Source organism: Centruroides sculpturatus, unplaced genomic scaffold, assembly GCF_000671375.1.
Source record: "Centruroides sculpturatus isolate CEXI.00-Female unplaced genomic scaffold, Cexi_2.0 scaffold60, whole genome shotgun sequence".
Classification (NCBI taxonomy): Eukaryota; Metazoa; Arthropoda; class Arachnida; order Scorpiones; family Buthidae; genus Centruroides; species Centruroides sculpturatus.
In genome coordinates, this window is record NW_019384349.1 from 719,967 (window position 1) to 738,313 (window position 18,347).

The 18,347-nt window shown below is 35.3% G+C and overlaps 1 protein-coding gene across 1 annotated transcript in view; it reads left to right on the forward strand.

Annotated features, from left to right (window-relative positions):
* LOC111637184 (mannose-P-dolichol utilization defect 1 protein homolog) overlaps positions 1-12,437 on the forward strand; it is a 59,226-nt gene extending 46,789 nt beyond the window's left edge. The window contains exons 4-5 of the mRNA XM_023382615.1: positions 8,191-8,395; positions 11,593-12,437. Of these exons, the coding sequence (XP_023238383.1) occupies positions 8,191-8,395; positions 11,593-11,832 (445 nt within the window). The 3' untranslated portion in view covers positions 11,833-12,437. The remainder of the gene's footprint in view (positions 1-8,190; positions 8,396-11,592) is intronic.
* Positions 12,438-18,347: the final 5,910 nt, after the last annotated feature.

Genomic DNA, 18,347 nt, shown 5'->3' on the forward strand with positions numbered 1-18,347 from the left:
AGCAATGCAAAATTTGCTGCCTTTCGCAAGTACGTATTGATATTTTCGAATATTTTTTGTTTTTTCTATGAATTTTTAAATGTTTCTTATTTTATTTTTTGTTAAAAATTAATGAGTTTTTATGTTTAATTGTGAAGTTTGAATGTTATTTAAGTAGATAATGAAATAATAGTTATGTTTTACATTTTTTATATAAAAAATAAAGCAATAATAAAAAAATCAATTTATTATAGATAATTTAACAAATATAAATTATTATTAAAAAAAATGGGGGTCACAAAAAAATTATGAAATATTTGGTGGGCCGCGAGTATAAAAAGGTTAAGAACCACTGATATAATATATATATTAATTTTTACCATTAGTAATGGTAATTATTATTAAATTCTATCATTATAAATAATGTATAACTATGTTTAAAGCAGTTTGTAGAATTTCTTAAAAAGGAAAAAAAACAAAATAAAAAAATTTATTTATTTCTTCATGTTTTTCATATTAAATATAATATGACATTTTAAGATAATGAATTTGAATTTCCAATTTACAACCATTCAGAGTTAATCTAATTTGATAATTGCTAAGAATTTTGAAATATTTAATAAATTACCATTATAAATATTCTAAAATTGTTGAAGCATAAAACTTTGACATAATTTCTTGGATGTGTCAAGTGAAAGATTAAAATCAGAATTATCTTTTACTATCTTTAACAATTTGATCAATTTTGTACTTGTAATAGTCTTATTTTATATTTTGAATAGTTTGGATTTACACATTTTACAATTAATATTTAAAATTTTATTAATATAACAATACATGGATATTTTAGTAACTAAAAATTTAATTATGTTTTATTATATTTGTAATTAAAAATTTCTAGTTTTATACGCTTCAGTTTTTGTTTATTGTTTTATCTTATAATAGATTTTAATGTATAAACTTTTTGTTTATATTTAAATAACTGTTCACATTACTTATCTCTAATTATATTTATTTTTCATTGTATTTAAAAGTGAATAGGAACATACTTTTTATTTCGCAAAAGTTTTCATTTGAGATATTTAATGTATTTTAAGAATTATTAATAGTTAGCAATTATCTGTATTTAACAAATAAATAAGTAAAAATGATCTGAACTGTTTAGATTTTTTCAGTTCAAAAATATTAATGTTTGATTATTTTAGCAACAAGAAAGAAAAATAAACATAATTTATCTTGGTCATAGATAAATTTTATCTATGACCAAGATAAATTATCTAATTATATCTTGGTCATAGATAAATTTTGATGTACCTACATTTGTATAAAATTTAAAAAGAACAAATTGTAGGACATTCAACCTAATATAAATGCATTGTATTTAACAAACTTTTCATCAGTTTGTTATTTTAAAGTACACATTTCAGTTTTATATGTTTTCAGTTGAAAAAATTTTTTCTTTTCATGATCAGATTCATTTTTTTGTCAGGCATATAAAATAATAAAAATTTAAGCATTATCTTGTTAAAATCAGAGTTGCATCAATAGATTTCAACTTTCAGTTTCAAAAAATCATAAATAAATTGAAATTTAAAAATCATTACTTAGTAAAATTTTTTATGAAGTAATGTATTTGCCATTCTTGTTTGGTGTTGTTACTGAATCTGGGAAATCATTTAGCATTTGTAATTGATTTGGATTTATATTCTTATTTTTTCTAATATACACATTAAAATAAGTATTTTTTAATATTCATTGAGTTGAGCAATTATTACTAAAAGTTTATCATTTGTTGTGTACTGCAAAATTTAATATAAATTTTAAGTTTTTATTAATAGTTCTATTCTTCACAAACTGGACTATTCAACTAATTTGAATATGCTGCCAAACCTAAGTTCCATCCAGTAACAAAATTAAACACATTTCAAAATGTTTTTCATCAGGTTTAAACACTCGATGGAATTTAGGTTTGGTGGTGTGTTCCAGATTTTATTAATTTTAACACTAATTAATAAAATCTCTACTATACTAAACTTAAAGCCTTCTTCAAAATTAGGATTTTGACATTTGAAATGTTCCTGTAGCGTTTCATTTTTGATATTAAACATGTTCAATTGATATTTTAGATCTCTGTTTATTGCAATGTACTTTACAACTTCAATAAACTTTAATCTAAACATAGATTTCAACCAAAAACTTTTATAATCTCCATATCTTTGCAGAATAATTCTTACTTAACCTAATAGTAAAATATAAGCTGATTGAATAATAAATTGAAGTTATTTTTTCTTATCAAGTCCTTAAGGTTTTGTTTTATCAGATGGAAATTGAACTCCTATTCTTCTGGAATGTTGAAGTAGGATTTAATTCCATGAAAGCATACATATATTTTTTGATTTTTCTAAAGTTTTCAAATGTTACTTTTACTAACAAAATCATGCTTTTTTCTAAGAAAAATAAAAATGCTAAAAATCATGATAAATTGTAAAAATCACTGAAAATCAAAGAAATATTTACAAAAATTGTAAATTGTGTGATTTTTAGTGTCTAGATGTCCTGGTTTTAGTTATCACATTGTAGAATCACAAATTAAAGTAAATAAACAATGTAAATGCACATTTAAAGTTTAAAGTGTGAATTTTAAGTAATGTTATCTATACACTTATAACGTACATTTTTAATATTTTAAATTTTCTCAGATCATTAGGATAAAATTAAATATACAAAAATTTTTTCAAATAATTTGATGATTATTTTATTGATGAACTTTTGATATATAGCACAGGTGCCAATTAGACATGCTCCAAGGAGCCATACTTGAGTTAGCCATACTGGTAAGAGCTAATAATGTTACAACATAACACTATAATGTTGATGGTGTCATGATGATATTAGTATTTGGTTATTGTCAGTCAGGTTAAATTTATTAGGAAACATTGATGTAATATCATTTATTTATTTATTGTAATTTAATGTTTTTTTTTTTAATCATTTTGAAAAGGGCATAGTGATATCCAAACGTTTCACTCAAAATTGCTGAATGGAAAAATATAATGCATTAGTTGCACCACTGACATTGAGTCAGATGCAGCTCATGCTACACGAGCTACATTTTGTTTACTATTGGTATATTCCATTTGAATCACATTCTTCGTAAACATGTTTGTTTTATCAATTTTTTTCAAACTTGCAGTTATAACTGTCAATCAGTTTGTCATCTGCAGCTTATAGTCTCCTTCAAAAGTTATTACTAAACTTAACAAAATTTATCTTCTATTAAATAAACTTTCCAATTTGCCTTTCACCAACTCTGGAGAAGTTGTCAGCTGTAGGCTAGAACTCTTTCATTATCCTTCCATATTGAATATTTCAACAGGATTTTGTTGTTATAAATTTTTTTAATGTTTTAGTACCACTTCGTAAATTAGGATTAATAATTCCTAGAAACATAAGTAGAAATGAAACATTCTCTGCTCTCAGTTATAGACTTAACATCTCTAGATCATTCTGTTTTAGAGGATCTCATACTTCTTGTCCTGTTGAACATTTTTTTTTTATTGCAGTTTTCAGCAATTTAAGCATCACTGTAAATTTTTAGTTCACACAACTAATGCATCTAGTTTTACTTCTTTTCTCCTAAATTTTATAGTTTTATTACATAATCCATTTTTACTTTAATTTAGATATTTTAAACTGTTTTAGTTCCCTCTTTTTAATACTTTTATTTGTACTTTTTTACATTATTTCCATTTTTGTTAGTGTTTTATTACTTGTTATATGTTTTTACCGTATTGCATCCTGTTACAAGTCTTTTATCATAAAGTTCATATTATGTTTGAGGAGAGTAATATATAGTGCAGATAGACTTACTGTATTCAGAAATAAACCATCATTTAATATCATGTGATATTTTTTATATTTAATGTTATCCTACTTGTGATAGAAAACTCATAAACTGTTACATATAATGTTTTTAATATACATACTGTACATAAAAGTAATACTACATACTGTTTTTTAATTCAATAAATTACATACATATTCTAGGTTATTTCCTTATAAAAGTAGTCTATAACTATTGAAAAGAACTTGGGTCTAGAAAATTTTTGAGGTTTAAAATAATTAGTAAGTCACCTAGGCAAGTAAGGAGAATAAAAGAAAATTAATCTTCTTAGATTAGACTAGTGAATTTGATCCATAATAAATCTCATTTCCAACAATATTCATCATGTGTAATATCATAAATACTTTTGTTCTGTTAAATTTGTTCTAGTTACAATAAATAGATTAGTGATTTTTAGGGGGAGAAACCTGTTTATAACCAATTTGCTTTATATTTATTTAATTTAAAATATAGTATATTCATTTGTTAGATTCTAATTTGAACCAGCTTTCTATTCTTTTTACTGGTTAAACTCTCAAAAAATTTTTAGTAGAATTTTAGACTTTGACTTTGCCAAAATTCCTTAGTTTTTAGTGGTGTTGTCTAATATTTTCACATATTGTACCACATTAATCCAATGTTTTTCCCGAAATCTCTGTTTTGACTTATATGTTATACTTTTGTTACTAATACTAATTTAAGATAAATTTTGAATGTTTTTTTTTCTAGTAATAGGAGCCTAATTTTCAGGATGTTCAGGGAATAAGGTCTAGTCGAACTTTATATATTTTTTTTATTAATTATAAGATATATATATGTAAGAAAATTTGTTTAAATTAAATAAATATGTGAAGCTATTATTTTTTCTTGAAAAACGGATTTCTTGTTTGTCCATTGTCAGCGCACTGCCATATTGGAAACCTTTGCGTAATGTCTGTCTTCCTTGCTAATTCACTCTCACATTTTCCATATATTTCCCCCTCCCCCATTTGGAGAAGAAAATTGGATTTTTTTAGTATGAAAACTTTATATATAATTAGTATACTTGGTTGATTTTATAACTATAAATCGTAGAAAACATGAATGATTAAGATATTTTAGGAATTGAGACTTTTTATATCAGTGATGTTAAATTAAAATAAAAATTTTAAACCCATTTTCTGTCGATAGATTCCTTACTATCTTCGAGTATACAATATACATATAATAATATGCTTATAGAAAAGATCATTGCAAAAAAAAAATAATAATAAAGCCACTTCTCTGCACAAATATTTGCATTTTTATCTCAATTGCACGATAAATACAGACTGTAAATAACATTATCTATAGTTTTAATTCATAATATTTCTCAGAAATTCGATGGGAAAATAATTATCCCAGATTTTATTGTGTTTATATAAATATTCCTGCGTAATATGTAATACTCTTAACTATTGTTATTTAGCGATGAAGCGGAAATAACAGAGTAAATCTTCGATTTATTTTTTAAAATATTTGAATTTTAATTAATTAATTAATAATATTTTATAAAAATAAATTTATAAGTATATAATACGATTGTTTTCAATATTTTATAACAAATGTCTTCTGTTTACCACTCTAAAATCGTTTGAAAAATAAAAATGTTAAGCAAATTGAAAGCATATTTAAAAATAATTAAAGTTCTGTCATCTTTTTAAATTTCAAATAAGACGACAAAATATTTTCTGTTTAAAAAATAATGATGGATGATGCATCATCATCATCATCATATAAATTATCATTGTTATTTAACACATTTATTTTTACATAAACAAAACACTTGTAAACAATATGTAGAAGTAAAAACAACTAAAAGTGATGTAATGTATACTTGTATTTTAAATGCATGTTTAAAAATCATAAGAAGTACACAAATGTAGGTAATATTTTTATGATTAATCACATAACACTGTTAAAAAAATTGTTACATTATAGGAACAAATAATTTTTCAAACCAACATTTAATTGTATGACTGATAAAATAGAAGTTTTCGAAAGTAAGTGAAAGAAATTACAGTGTAATTATTAGTTAATATTTGTAACAATTGTAATTTTAAAGTATGGAGTTTTATGCTAGTGTTAAATAACAATACAGTCGACACCCCCTATAACACTGTTGATAATTCCGCTTTATATGAATTCCATGTTGTACGAGTCACTTATATTTTACAAATACGTGTGCCGGGCTGTGAACAGCTCATGTATTTGTAAAATCTAAGTGACTCGTACAACATGGAATTCATATAAAACGGAATAATCAACAGTGTTATAGGGGGGTCGACTGGTAATGTACGGGCATAAAGTTATTAATAATAAATGATTAAATATAAAATATAATTCAGTTATATTTTTTCAGTAGCTTTCGTTTGTTTGTGTTGTATGTAATCGTTAAAAACTAAATAGGATATTTCTCAGCCTAGTTCAAGCTGAACTATCGAGGTTTATAGCAACATTTGTCGAAATTAAACAAGAAATGGAGTGTTTATATTTTAACACCTGAATTATACGGTACTTAAACTTGTTTTCCTCAAAATCTACCAATATTTATTCGGTTTTTCACGTGTTATAAATGGAATTATAATTTTTTTTTCAATTAAAATATAAATGGATTAAAGTTTTTATTTTAAATTTTTCAAAGATTCTTTTCATTTTTTTTTAAATATTAAAAAGTGATTCGTTAGAATTTAAATTGCATCTTTCGAATGTTCTTAAAAATAAATAAAATATGAACAATTTAATTGGATTAATTTTTTAAAATCCTTTTTAATTAAATGTAATTAATTTATGCACGTAAATAGAAACGAATGATTTTAAATTGCCAATTAGAGAAAAATAATTTCGTGGAATGAACGAATTGAAACTGTCAGTTATTTTAATTAAAATTTGCTAGTTGGTCTATTTATTACAGAAAGTAATGAAAAATATTTCTCATAGATGGCGGTAGAGTTAGTAGTTGACTGCTAGTGTCGAGTACTGTAGTGTTCGGAATTTTTATCTTAATTTATGGAGAGAGAAAACTTTGTTTTTGCAATTGGCAGTTTTGTATATTCTGACGTTTGAAAAATGATTGCAGTTCGTAATGCAGAAATTTTTAAAGCGTGATGGAGAGAGATTTTTAGCTGATAGCGAAGAGTTTGTTTTCAGTCGGGCCATCCACAGGTCCGTTTAATCTCCATTTGTGTTTCCTTCAAACCAGAGCATCCCGAGCGGAAAAACCACAAAAGTTTCGGCGAAAGGAAGGGGGTAAGTCACGTGAGGCGGTCCAATTGTTTCGCTCCGGTCTCCCCTAGCGGTCAACACAAAAGGACGACGACGAGCGAAAGAAGGGGGGCAAAAGGGTCCCTGCCGAGTTTCTATTCACCCCGACCAACATAAGCGTTCCCCGGGCCGTCCGCAATTAGCTACCATTAATTTTTCATCCGGCGGGTCGGTGGAGGGGGAGCGAAACTAGCGATGGAAGAAGAAGAAGAAAGTAGAAGTAGGAGAAGAGTGCGCGGAGGGGGCGCAATTAAATTCCAAGACCGACTAATTCCTTCCCCCTCATCCATTCGCTTCCCCCTTCGCCGCCCGAAGGGGTTTCGACGGGGTTTAATGGGCGACGGTTTAATGAGCCGGCCACTGACAGATGACGTGAGGCCTTTACAAGAAGGAGAAACCGGACTGAAGGTTGCTGCTGCATTTTTTTTTATTTATTTTTATTGTTATTCCCTCTGGTCCTCCCCTTTACCCCTCCGCGCTTTTTCATTGTGAGAGCGACCATACCGAAAGGGTTGGGAAAGAATTCCTTCGGTAATATAGTAATTAGTGTCAATGTCTAATTACCGATGAAACATGGCGTGTTTTGTGCGCGGGAAATGGCGCGAGAGCAAAATGTCGGACGAATCGGCTGATGAGGCGGAAAGGCGGCTCTTACTTCAAAAACAAAAGATTTAGATAAATTGTTGGTCTGCGCCGAACGACCCCCGTTGCGGGTCAGAGGGCCCGACGTGCGCCTCTACCGTAATTAAACTGCATAATTACATTTCTTCTTTTTTTTTATTTTGGTCACGCAGTCCCGATTCGAATCGCGCGTAATTGTATCATTCTTAATAACGTCGTCAGGCGCCAGATGGCGTTGCTCGATCCTCCGTCTTTCGCAAAGTTTTTAATGTTAAGACCTTAACTATGAAAGTTATTTTAAAAAATGAAATGACGTAATAGAATTCGAAATCAAGATGCCTGCCTCCTCTTTATCACTCTTTTTTTCTAACATGACATTGAATTTTCCAACTTTTTAAAGATATAATCTTTTAATTTTTTTTCAGTGCATGGGGGGAGAGTTTCTTCCTGCTTATTGAAACGGCCTTCATCGCATATCTGATCCTCTTCTACAACGGTTATAGGAATGCCAGTCATATGTTCGTGGCCCTGTACAGTTTTATCCTGTATCTACTGTTTGGCGGTGCCACTTCGAAGGATCTCTTGTGGAACATGCAAGCCTTCAATGTGCCCATAATCGTAGTTGGTAAAGTAAGTGTCTGGAAGAAATTTTTTTCTTGCATCTTGCAAAAATTTGGCGAGACGCCCACGTCGGTGTTGTAATGTGTAACAGATGAGTTCGTATACCGATAATAGGTCGAATGGGTCCCTTGGGTTTCATACACCACCTATGCCCCAAGTTATTATCTGGGCTCCTGGTTCACCTTTTGCCATCCATCAAAGAAACTAAACCTGCTATTACTACCGATTGTAACTTTTTAAAACAAAGACCAGTAATTTCGCCAAGGGACAGTGAGTTAATAGAGGTCTGCCAATGTACCGCCCTTCCTCGTGCCCGTATCTATCGAGGAGGAGTTGGCATCCCTCCGCTTGGGAACTTGTCTGGGATTTTTTCCCTTCTTTCTCGACCCAAGAAAGACGTAAATTACTTGTTCCTATCGGGTTAATTATTTAAAAATGGAAGAACCGCGCTGAGTGACTCATTACAAGAAAGCTATCAGCCTGGTGCTATCCTGTTTCTTTTCTGGACCACACCCTGGACGACTATCGCACGTGGGCTTTACTACACCTGTAGAACTTCGGGTCAATCATTTTTTCCCACCTCGGTCGGGGGGTATAGTGATTACATTGCCGTTCCCGGGGGTCCTCGGCCCCTCCCCCACCGACATGTCTGGGGGCGTAGTTAGTATCGGGGTGTTTTTTAACGTATACAGCTTTCTTTTTTGCTCTGATGTTTAAATTAATAGCTGCCAATATCGGTTTGCTTTCGGTTTCTGTATTCTCCTCTTCATTTATTTTAGAGGTGACGATGACGTAAATGAGAAAAAAAGTCGGCGGTAGTATTCCCGTTCCGACGTTTTGGGAAGGCGAAAGATGACCCTGACAATTACAGGTGGGTCCAGGTGTTGAATCTTCAAGTGATCCACGGGACTAGCGTGTGATGATGGATGAGATGGGTCAGAAACCACGTGGCCATTTTCCACGCCGACGAATTGGAAAGATTTTTTTTCCGACTGTGGAAGAGGACCCGACGTCGAAATTACGAACCCCTCTTGCTCGATTCGTATATATTTGTCCGGTAGAATGCGTTAAACCGGCAGTACCGATTTGGGAGCGTCCGGGCTACAATTTTCTAAATTACAATGTGACCCGGTAAACACGGTGATTTTCCTACCTCCGGTTGGGGAAGAAATTAATTCACGAGAGTCCAGGAAGGTGGAACGCGCGTGCACTATTCTGTCCCTCCCCTGCAGTTCCCTTTCATACCGTCCCGCTCGTTTCTCGACTAGTGGGGAAGGTTCGACATTCCCATACAAGAATCCCAGTAGGGGATACCTTCGCATCCGAAGTTTCAGCGGGCCCCATTTGTCAAACCTCCAACAGAAATGTCGGACGTCACCGATTGGGTTCCTAATATTTATTTATTTATTTATTTTTTATTAATGTTTCGACTGTTTTTCGCTTGTCCTGCCTCGTCCGAGACAAATAGCGGTGGCGTGACTCGTTATAAAATCACAATCCAAACAGAAAATGCTATTTCGTAACCTCTCCACTTCTGTTATTTTGTTCGAATTAGAATAGAGAGATTGTTTGCTTGATCGATTCGCAAATTATTCCATTTGTTTGGTTACGACGGAAACGCACTGCTTCTCGCCGTTTAAGTCTACGCGATCCACGTGACGCGACATTGTCATGATAATCCAGCGTCACGTGACCGAGCCCCGGGGTCTGTACCTGGCGCGACAATAGCGACACGAAACGGCGTGATTTTGCCGCTCACCTCCAGCCAATAAGGGCCGTTGGGGAAGGGAATAATCACGATAATACTCAGATGTAGGTGTAGGACGCGTGAAACTGGAATAAGGGATAATTGGGTGCGTGGAGGCGGATTTTTCTGTTGTTATTATTATTATTATTATTATCATCATCACCACAGTCGTTGTCGTCGTCGCTCTTTTTTTTTTTTTTAATTTGGAGCGCTTTCTGTGATGTTTCCCAATTTCCTTTTCATATGTTAATCTTAGAACGTTATTGTTTCGTTTGTTGGCCTTCTTATTGTTCCCACTCATCTCGAGAACCCTTCGCGTATCGGGTTTCGCCGCGGGCCTATTGCTATGCCAGATGACGGCGCAGGGCGCGTAATTAAACGATGATGTTACACGAGGAGCCGAAGTAGAGAGGATACGCGCCCCAGCGCCTTTTCTGCTCTTATTGTATAGACCCCAATAGAGCCTCCTATAGCAATTGCAAATCCAGATTTACCGAACCGAAAGGCTTTAGATCCTCCACGTTGTCATCTTAGGCCTTCTTGTTAACGGAACTCCGTGCAATTTAGCCGAACTTTCTTCTGTGTTTGTTTCTCCCCTCGACGTTTCTTGCTCTAGGATTTGGCCTGTCAGCACCCGACCGTTGGAAAACAATCAACGGAAGCCCGGGGCTAGAGGGCGTACCGTGATTTAGGGTTATCGGCGAGTGGCTTAATGACGCTCTAATTATTATAATCCAATGGTCGGGGTCGCGACCTCGGCACCTCTTCGTCCCTCGAGTTTTGACCAGAACGTGACGTTTTTAAACTCGAGACGGTAGCATCCCCATTTATCGTTCGACTTTTCACTGCCCTTTTTGCATATACCATTCGACAATCGCAAATTTTCTTTACCGTCTCTGTTCGTTCGGGTGGTTTTTTAAAAAATAACTTCCCCTCCAGACGGGGCATTTAGACTGTATCTAAATGGATTCATTGTGGGAGTTTTTTCTTATTGGTCTCGCCCTCCGTCACGCGGGCAGGGAAATTTGTTGGGCTGATGAAAACCCTAATGAACTGACCACCCACTGACCTCCTGTCAGGAGCACGCTTTGGCGGGTGTGGTAGTGCGAAGACGTAACCGTCGGCGGGCTAATTTGTCCGCATCCGACGTCATCGTCAGCTGCGTCGGCCGCGGTGACAAATACTGCAACTTTAAACAAGCCGTCCTTCCGACGGCCACATCAAAGGTTGCTACCCCCCTACGGCACCGGGTAAGATGGCCGCTGACGTCATCAGGTAATAGCATAAGTGGGTGGGACGTAATTAAGAGTCTATTCCGTAATACGTCATGTGTGAGACGTTGGCTCTTTTGTTGAAGAATAACGAGATCTTAAGTCGGGACCGCTGACTCACATCTGAACCGACGGAAGAAGATTCTCTTGTCTTTTTTTAAAGAAAAATCTCTGTTTTTTCTCACTAGATGGTGCAAGCTGTACAGAATTACAAGAACGGGCACACGGGCCAATTGTCGGCTGGAACTGTTTTCCTCCTCTTCGTGGGTTCCTGCGCCAGAATCTTCACTTCGGTGCAAGAGACCGGCGATGATTTAATCATCGTGACGTACGTCGTGGCCAGTTTGGCCAATTTCGTCATCGCCGTTCAGATGATCTACTATTGGAAGGCCACTAATCGCCTGGTGGACCAAGCCAAAACTCAATGACGTCGATGCCGTTAGGAGGCAATGTATCATACGACATGTTTTTGTTAATAAAACGTTATCGTTACATTTAATTATGTTTTAATATTTTAAAATGAGTCTTAAATTCTTAAAGTGCCGCAAGATGCTTCTCTAATGATTTCCAGATAAATTCTGTCGTTTCTTTCCGGATGACGGTGGCACACACCAGACATTCTGCACGCCTACCGTTTGTCACAATGTCGAAACGGGAGAAAGGGGTCCAGATACAGAAGACGAGATTACATCTGTGGCCCTGCATTGTCGTCGTGTCCCTCGCCTAATCAGCCAGCCAGAACTTTTTTTTCCTCCTCCTTTGGACTGTCTCTCATCACTCCCTGCACTATCCCTCGACTTTGCCAATTACCTTTTTCCTCCCCTCGCACGTGGAAGATTCGATCCTCTGCCACAATTGTCCCGTTTTGTCACCGTCATTAGTGAATTGGACGTCGGTTTCGACCTCTTACATCGGTCATTTTTTTTGTTTTGTTGAATGATTAAAACTGTCGAGGTGCGTCTTGTACATGAAGATTTGTTGACGAAATCGGAATGGACTTGTAATTTGATAATAAAGATTGTTTATATTTTTATTCCCTTGAGTCAAGAGTCGATTAAGCGCACTATTTAACATATCAAAGTAAGCTATTGTATGTGTAGAGTGTGTTAAAACTGCGTTACATCGAGGAAACAATTAAACAAATCGAATACACCTGTTACAATTTGTTTATATTTTTTATTTCCCTATAATGCTCGATTAAATTCACCATTTCTTATATAAACATGGAAAACTATGGTAAATATCGGAAGCACAAAGGAATTACGTTATAACGAGGGAAACCCTTATGCAATTTTTTGTTATCATCCCGAATGTCATTGAATTACTCGTGCAATTTTGCACGCCTATATAAGGAATTGTGTTAAGTACCGAAAACGTTAAAACGAATTTCGTTATATAAAAATCTAATGACATGTCTGTAATTTGATAATAAAGATGGTATATTTTATCCGTGAAGTGTCGAGTGTTTTAAGTGCTCCATCCCACGTATTAAAGTGGGAATTCTGTCATAACGGGGGTGCTAAGATGGAGGGAGATGTGTTACTGGTATCGATTTGGTGTTAGGATCTGGGTAATCTGTTCTGGTTTGCGGGAGCGGGAGGAGACAGCCAGGGAATTAATAAACCTGCAGACTTAATATCCCGAGACCAGATATTCCCCACTTGTGGTTGTCGTTAATGACCGAACGAGGAAGCTAATGGCTCGCTCACTATCGGCACCAAACGAGACCGTGGGGTAAGAATGAAACGCGGAAATCTTTTTTTTTCTCCTCCCATCCCTCCCTTCCTCCTCCTTTTTTTAAGGATGAACTAGTAAAGTAAGTACATAATTACAATACAGTTGGTAAAGATAATGGGGTAGAAAGACGAAATTTGATATATCGATCGCTCAAACGCTAAACGACTCAATCGTTTAATGCATCAGGAACTGCACAATTTCCTTATCTTCCCTATTTACCGATTTCTGTACCCCCGAAAAAAAGAGAAAAAATTATAATAATAATAATAATAATGAAAAAAAATGGCGTCGTCCCGTGTGGATCGGTAGGAAAAAAAAAATGGTGGAATGCGTTAGAGGGACGTAATTTATGTGGCTTCTTTCTAGTTTAATTATTATATTGTTCTAGTAAAATATGGGGGCGAGTACGTTTTACGTGATGCTAAACGTGGCAGGAAATGACTCACGCGAAATTTCGTGAAGTTGCGTGTGCACAGTAATAGAAAGATAAATACACTGATGCGAGTTTATCTACTTTTTCATTGTCCCATAGATGTTTGTCGTTCATTGTGTTCCTCGGATAACGTGTTTCCTGTTTCGGGCACCAGGTGGCAAGATCTGGCAGGGACAGCGACCTCGGAATGGGTGTCGTACGGTCGTGACGTGATACCTAAAGGTGGAAAGGTTAAAGGTTACTTACGATCGGCGGTAGCCGGGTCGAGGTGTCGTAATGTCGTGATCTATCCATTTAAAGAGCGAATATACTTAAGCTCGTGCTTCACGTTTCTGTATATATCACTCTATTTGGTAATTTTCTCACAAAATTTTACTATGCCAAATATCTCGGTTCCCACGAGAATCTTCTATGATATATTTTTAGTAAATGAATCAATTTTGCCCGTCTTGGTGGTCTGTTCGTTGCAGAAAGAAGGAAGAGAGAAAAAAAAATCGGTTCCGTGTTATTTTTTATGGTGGCAGTTGTTTAAAATTTGCCAAGATAGTTAACTGGACTCGGCAAATTTGACTGGAGGGTAATAAAAAGGTGGAATAAACCAACCCAAAGGGCCACAAATATTCTGGACTAAAAACTTGAACGTTGATGTTAGTTGTTTAGAACCCCCTGCAGTTCTTATCCCGCTGTTTAAGGGAAGTAATTCACGCTCTGGTCCAACTTAGACACTTTTAATGTCTTCTATTAGCTATGTGGAATTTATTAGTCGAAGGCCGCATACTTTAGTTTGACCTGTCGAGAACCAATCGAAAATCATCCTCGCTTCTCGAAGGTAACAAAAAAAATCGTGTTATTCCTCTTACGAAAGGCAAAACTAACGAGATACATCCTGTTAATTTCGTATTGTAGTAGTTTGCAACACGTGGGACATTCAGAGCAATTCGTTAAAAAAAAAATAAATGACCAAGATGAAATCTTTGCCGCGTTACTAAAAACTTTGATACTAATGTTGAAAACATTGAAGAAAAGTTACGCGGGACGATAGAATCGACTATATTTTGCGTGTAGTTATTGCTGGCATCGCGCGACATTACCCACTTCCGATCACGGATCGAGATAAGAGAAGGTAGCGAAATGAAGATGCAGGGTGTGGATGTGACGAGGAGGCGGTACTTTGGCGGGCTACACACCAGATATAATTTTCTGCGGTATAATTATACCGATATCTGCAACGTTCGTCGACACCTACCCTTGACATTCGGTAATCAGTTGGTGACCCGCAATCTCTACTTTTACCAGTCACTTACCGCTGCTCGACGTATCTTATATAAGAATGCATTCCTCGTGTCGAATGAGAAAATAAATATTTTCTCCTTCACATAATGATATAATATGCACCCTTCGTATAATTGACATCCCAAAGACTATATAATGTTGTTGTATTAACTACTATTATTTAAATATAGTTTTTCGAAATAATGTAATTTTGAAATTTCTTTTCTGTTTTTCTGCCACATTTCTCTGTAATTATTTTCTTTATTAATATTTACCAATCGGTAGATCGCGATTTACGCTTTTTTTTTACCGTCCTTTCCTGTAAAGTGATGTAGTAAATAAGGTGGAGACAAGAATATTTTCTTCGTAAACGATTTAATGAAAATTAAAGTATAAAGATAAAATGCATAAAAAAAATTCCGTTTCGAATTAGAAAAAGTTCGCATGGCATCAATTTTGGAGTCAGGGAAGCGTAAAAGGAAAGAAGAGAATTACGAATCCCATTGAAAGAAGCTAGTCCATTGAACAAAGTCCTACTCCATATTTGCTCTACTTCTTTTCGAGTGTTTTGTCAAACGAAATAGAGTGAAGAGTTTTTAAACAGGGGTAACTCGATCTCCAACCGTTTCCGAGACGTCATTTTTTTTTATGTTTTCCTTTTTATTATTTCTCTCCCCCCCCTTTCCGACCAGCGAAACTATGTCGATGCCAGATACATTTGGAGAAATCTTTATCTGCTTATAGATATGCATTTTCGGTTAGTCTATCCAGTCCAGCTACATTGTATCCGGTAGGATGTTTGTTAGTGGCCCGGGGCGCGAGCAGAGTCCTTTTCCATTTACTCCCCTCATCCACGGTTCGGTCGCAGGTGTGAAACTTCGCTCGAGGCCATCTTCGTCGTTTGTTACTGGAACATCGAGGGTGGAGATTGTCGTTGACGTCGCTACAGACGAGAGCGGTATTGCCGAGCTCGGATTCTACACTTCTCTACCTTCCTCCCATTCGGACGGATAAAATATTCATAGGAGAGAAAAAATATAAGAAAGTATTATTAAAAAAAAAAAGGTTATAAAAGGTATACCTCTCGGGTAGGACCCCGAAGGGGGTGGAGGGTCATTAAAGCGTATCCCTCCTGGGGTGTGTGTGCGCGTCGGTCCCCCGCACCTGGACGTGCGGTATGCTTGGTATGCGGGGACGTTTTGTCACACGGGAGCCGTCACGAGACGTATAAACCTGCGAGTGTGCGACGTTAGACGAATCGCTTCCCCCCCGCGTTACAATCGCGATTACGTGCCAATGAGATTGATACCGATCTGTATCTCTTGCAACTTTATTAGCCGGAGCAGAATGGCAACTTTTCGGGTATTCGTCTGGTTGCTATAGAAACCGGCTGCCGACTCGAGTGGTGGAAGAAAGAAAGGAGAAAGAGGGAGGGAGAAAAAAGTTCCCAACAGTAATGGTCCTCGACTATCTGGTTCTAACTAACCCTAATGGTATCCACCGTTTATAATTGACCGGGTCGGTAGTATTTAAGTTTTTCCGTCCAACCGACTCTTAGTAATGCTTCTATTGAATTTAGTGAAAGGCCGGTGTCTGTGTGCATCGCTGCCGGCCTGTTAGGCAAAGCGTGTTGTTTTTCTACTTCAAACTCACCCAATTCAACCGACCAGAAACGACCGAATGGACGTTGTCTGCCACGTAATTGGATATCGAACCCGAAATCTTACGCTTCCTACAAAGACAAACTCCAATTTTAATTTCCCTTTCGTTTCTTCTCTCACTCGGAGAAACAACAAAAATATTGGCTTGTTTACGTGATGGTGGCCCTCTTATGCCTGTTATTCCCAGGTGTCTTTTTCGGATGGACAAGGTCGAGGGAGGAGCCAGCTGGTCACATGGGTGATTCTTTTATAAATCGTCTACCGGTGGATGAAAAATGATCCTTTCTGACAGCACGGTCGTTTCTTTCTATTTTTAAGTAAACAAATACCTTGTTTATGTTATTTGAATAAAGAGAGTTTACGAAACCATGCCCGAAAAGTGTTTAAAATATGAATATCTTCTCCCTACTCTTCATTTTTTAAAAGTGCAATGTTGAATATCTATTTTTTATCAATGGAATATCCGGAGGATCCCATTCAGCAATGTTTAATGCTTGATATTTTAATTTAATCATAATCCAGATGGAGCATAATTTCGTTTTAGCTTGTTATAAGACTTTAAAGATTCCATTATCGTGAGATTTTTAAATGTTTGATAGATGGCGAGTTAAAATTTCATTAGTTTGTGCCTGAAATTCTTTGAAGAATATCGGAAAAAACCACGAACATTCTTCATTCCTAACTTTAAAAAATAGGAAACCTTCCTTATACCAACGTACGAAGATTTAATATTATTAATAGGGACGTCACGATATTCTGTAAACTGATTTATCAATACTTTTTAATGTATTAAGCGTGATGAAAAGTATTAAAATCCATTGAAAGAGGTACGAATTTAGGTAAAGTTTTCCATTTCGGCAAGTGTTCGTCGAAATCTCCCTTCACGTTTTAACAACGTCCTTTTTAATAAATTAAGTGGTAAAATTTCATTGTTTCGCGTTTCGGACGTGGCACGAGTCTTGATTCATCACCAACACCAGACAACCTCATAAGAGAAACGTTGAAAAATAGATGTACAATTTGTCACGAGTTAGACTGCTAATCGATAATATATAAAAGTAGACAAAACCCGTAGAAGAACTCAGTCCTCAACCCGTTAAAAATGAGGGGGGAGGAATCGATTTTAGTTTGTGTTTACCACCAATTCATTTAGCGGTCTGTATCTGATGGTGTGTTCCTTCTGTTCCAACGCCCATCGTTCGATATCCAGATAAGCAGAGTTCTTGGTAACGACATTCAAATCGTTCTTGCAGTTTCACTTCGCGCCCGTTAAGACCATCATTAATCAAAAGCAAAGACAGTCCGGTCCCGAGGTGATATCGTCCACCAACGATAACGCTGTTAATTTTACAAATTGTACGGGCATATCCGGCATCTAACGTTGAAACTCGCAAAGTACAGAAAGAATAAGAAAAGAAGAAGGAAAAAAAAAACGAAAAGGAAACTTCACTCGGGGTCAAGAAGAGCTGTCGAAAGGCCAAGGAGAACGAATTAATCTCGAAAGTTAAAGTTTTTCCGATATACGAAGATTTGTCACTTCTAATCTCTTCTTAACTCTGAAGTGTTTCCATCCTGGCTGACTCTTCTGCCTCGCGCCTTCACCCTTTCTTCGAGTAATGTAAATTGTTTTCGTGGAGCCTTCGTGACTATAGGTGATGAAACATTAAGACCACTTGCAAAAATACTGTCAATTTTCTTTTATAATTGTAAATAAAATTTACTAATTTAAATACTTTAGTTTATCTCTATCAGTGATGTAAATTAAGTAGAGATAGGCCTTAGGTGTTAGCCTGTATTGAAGTTAAATTATTGCTTGAAAGAAAATAGAAAATGTCTCATA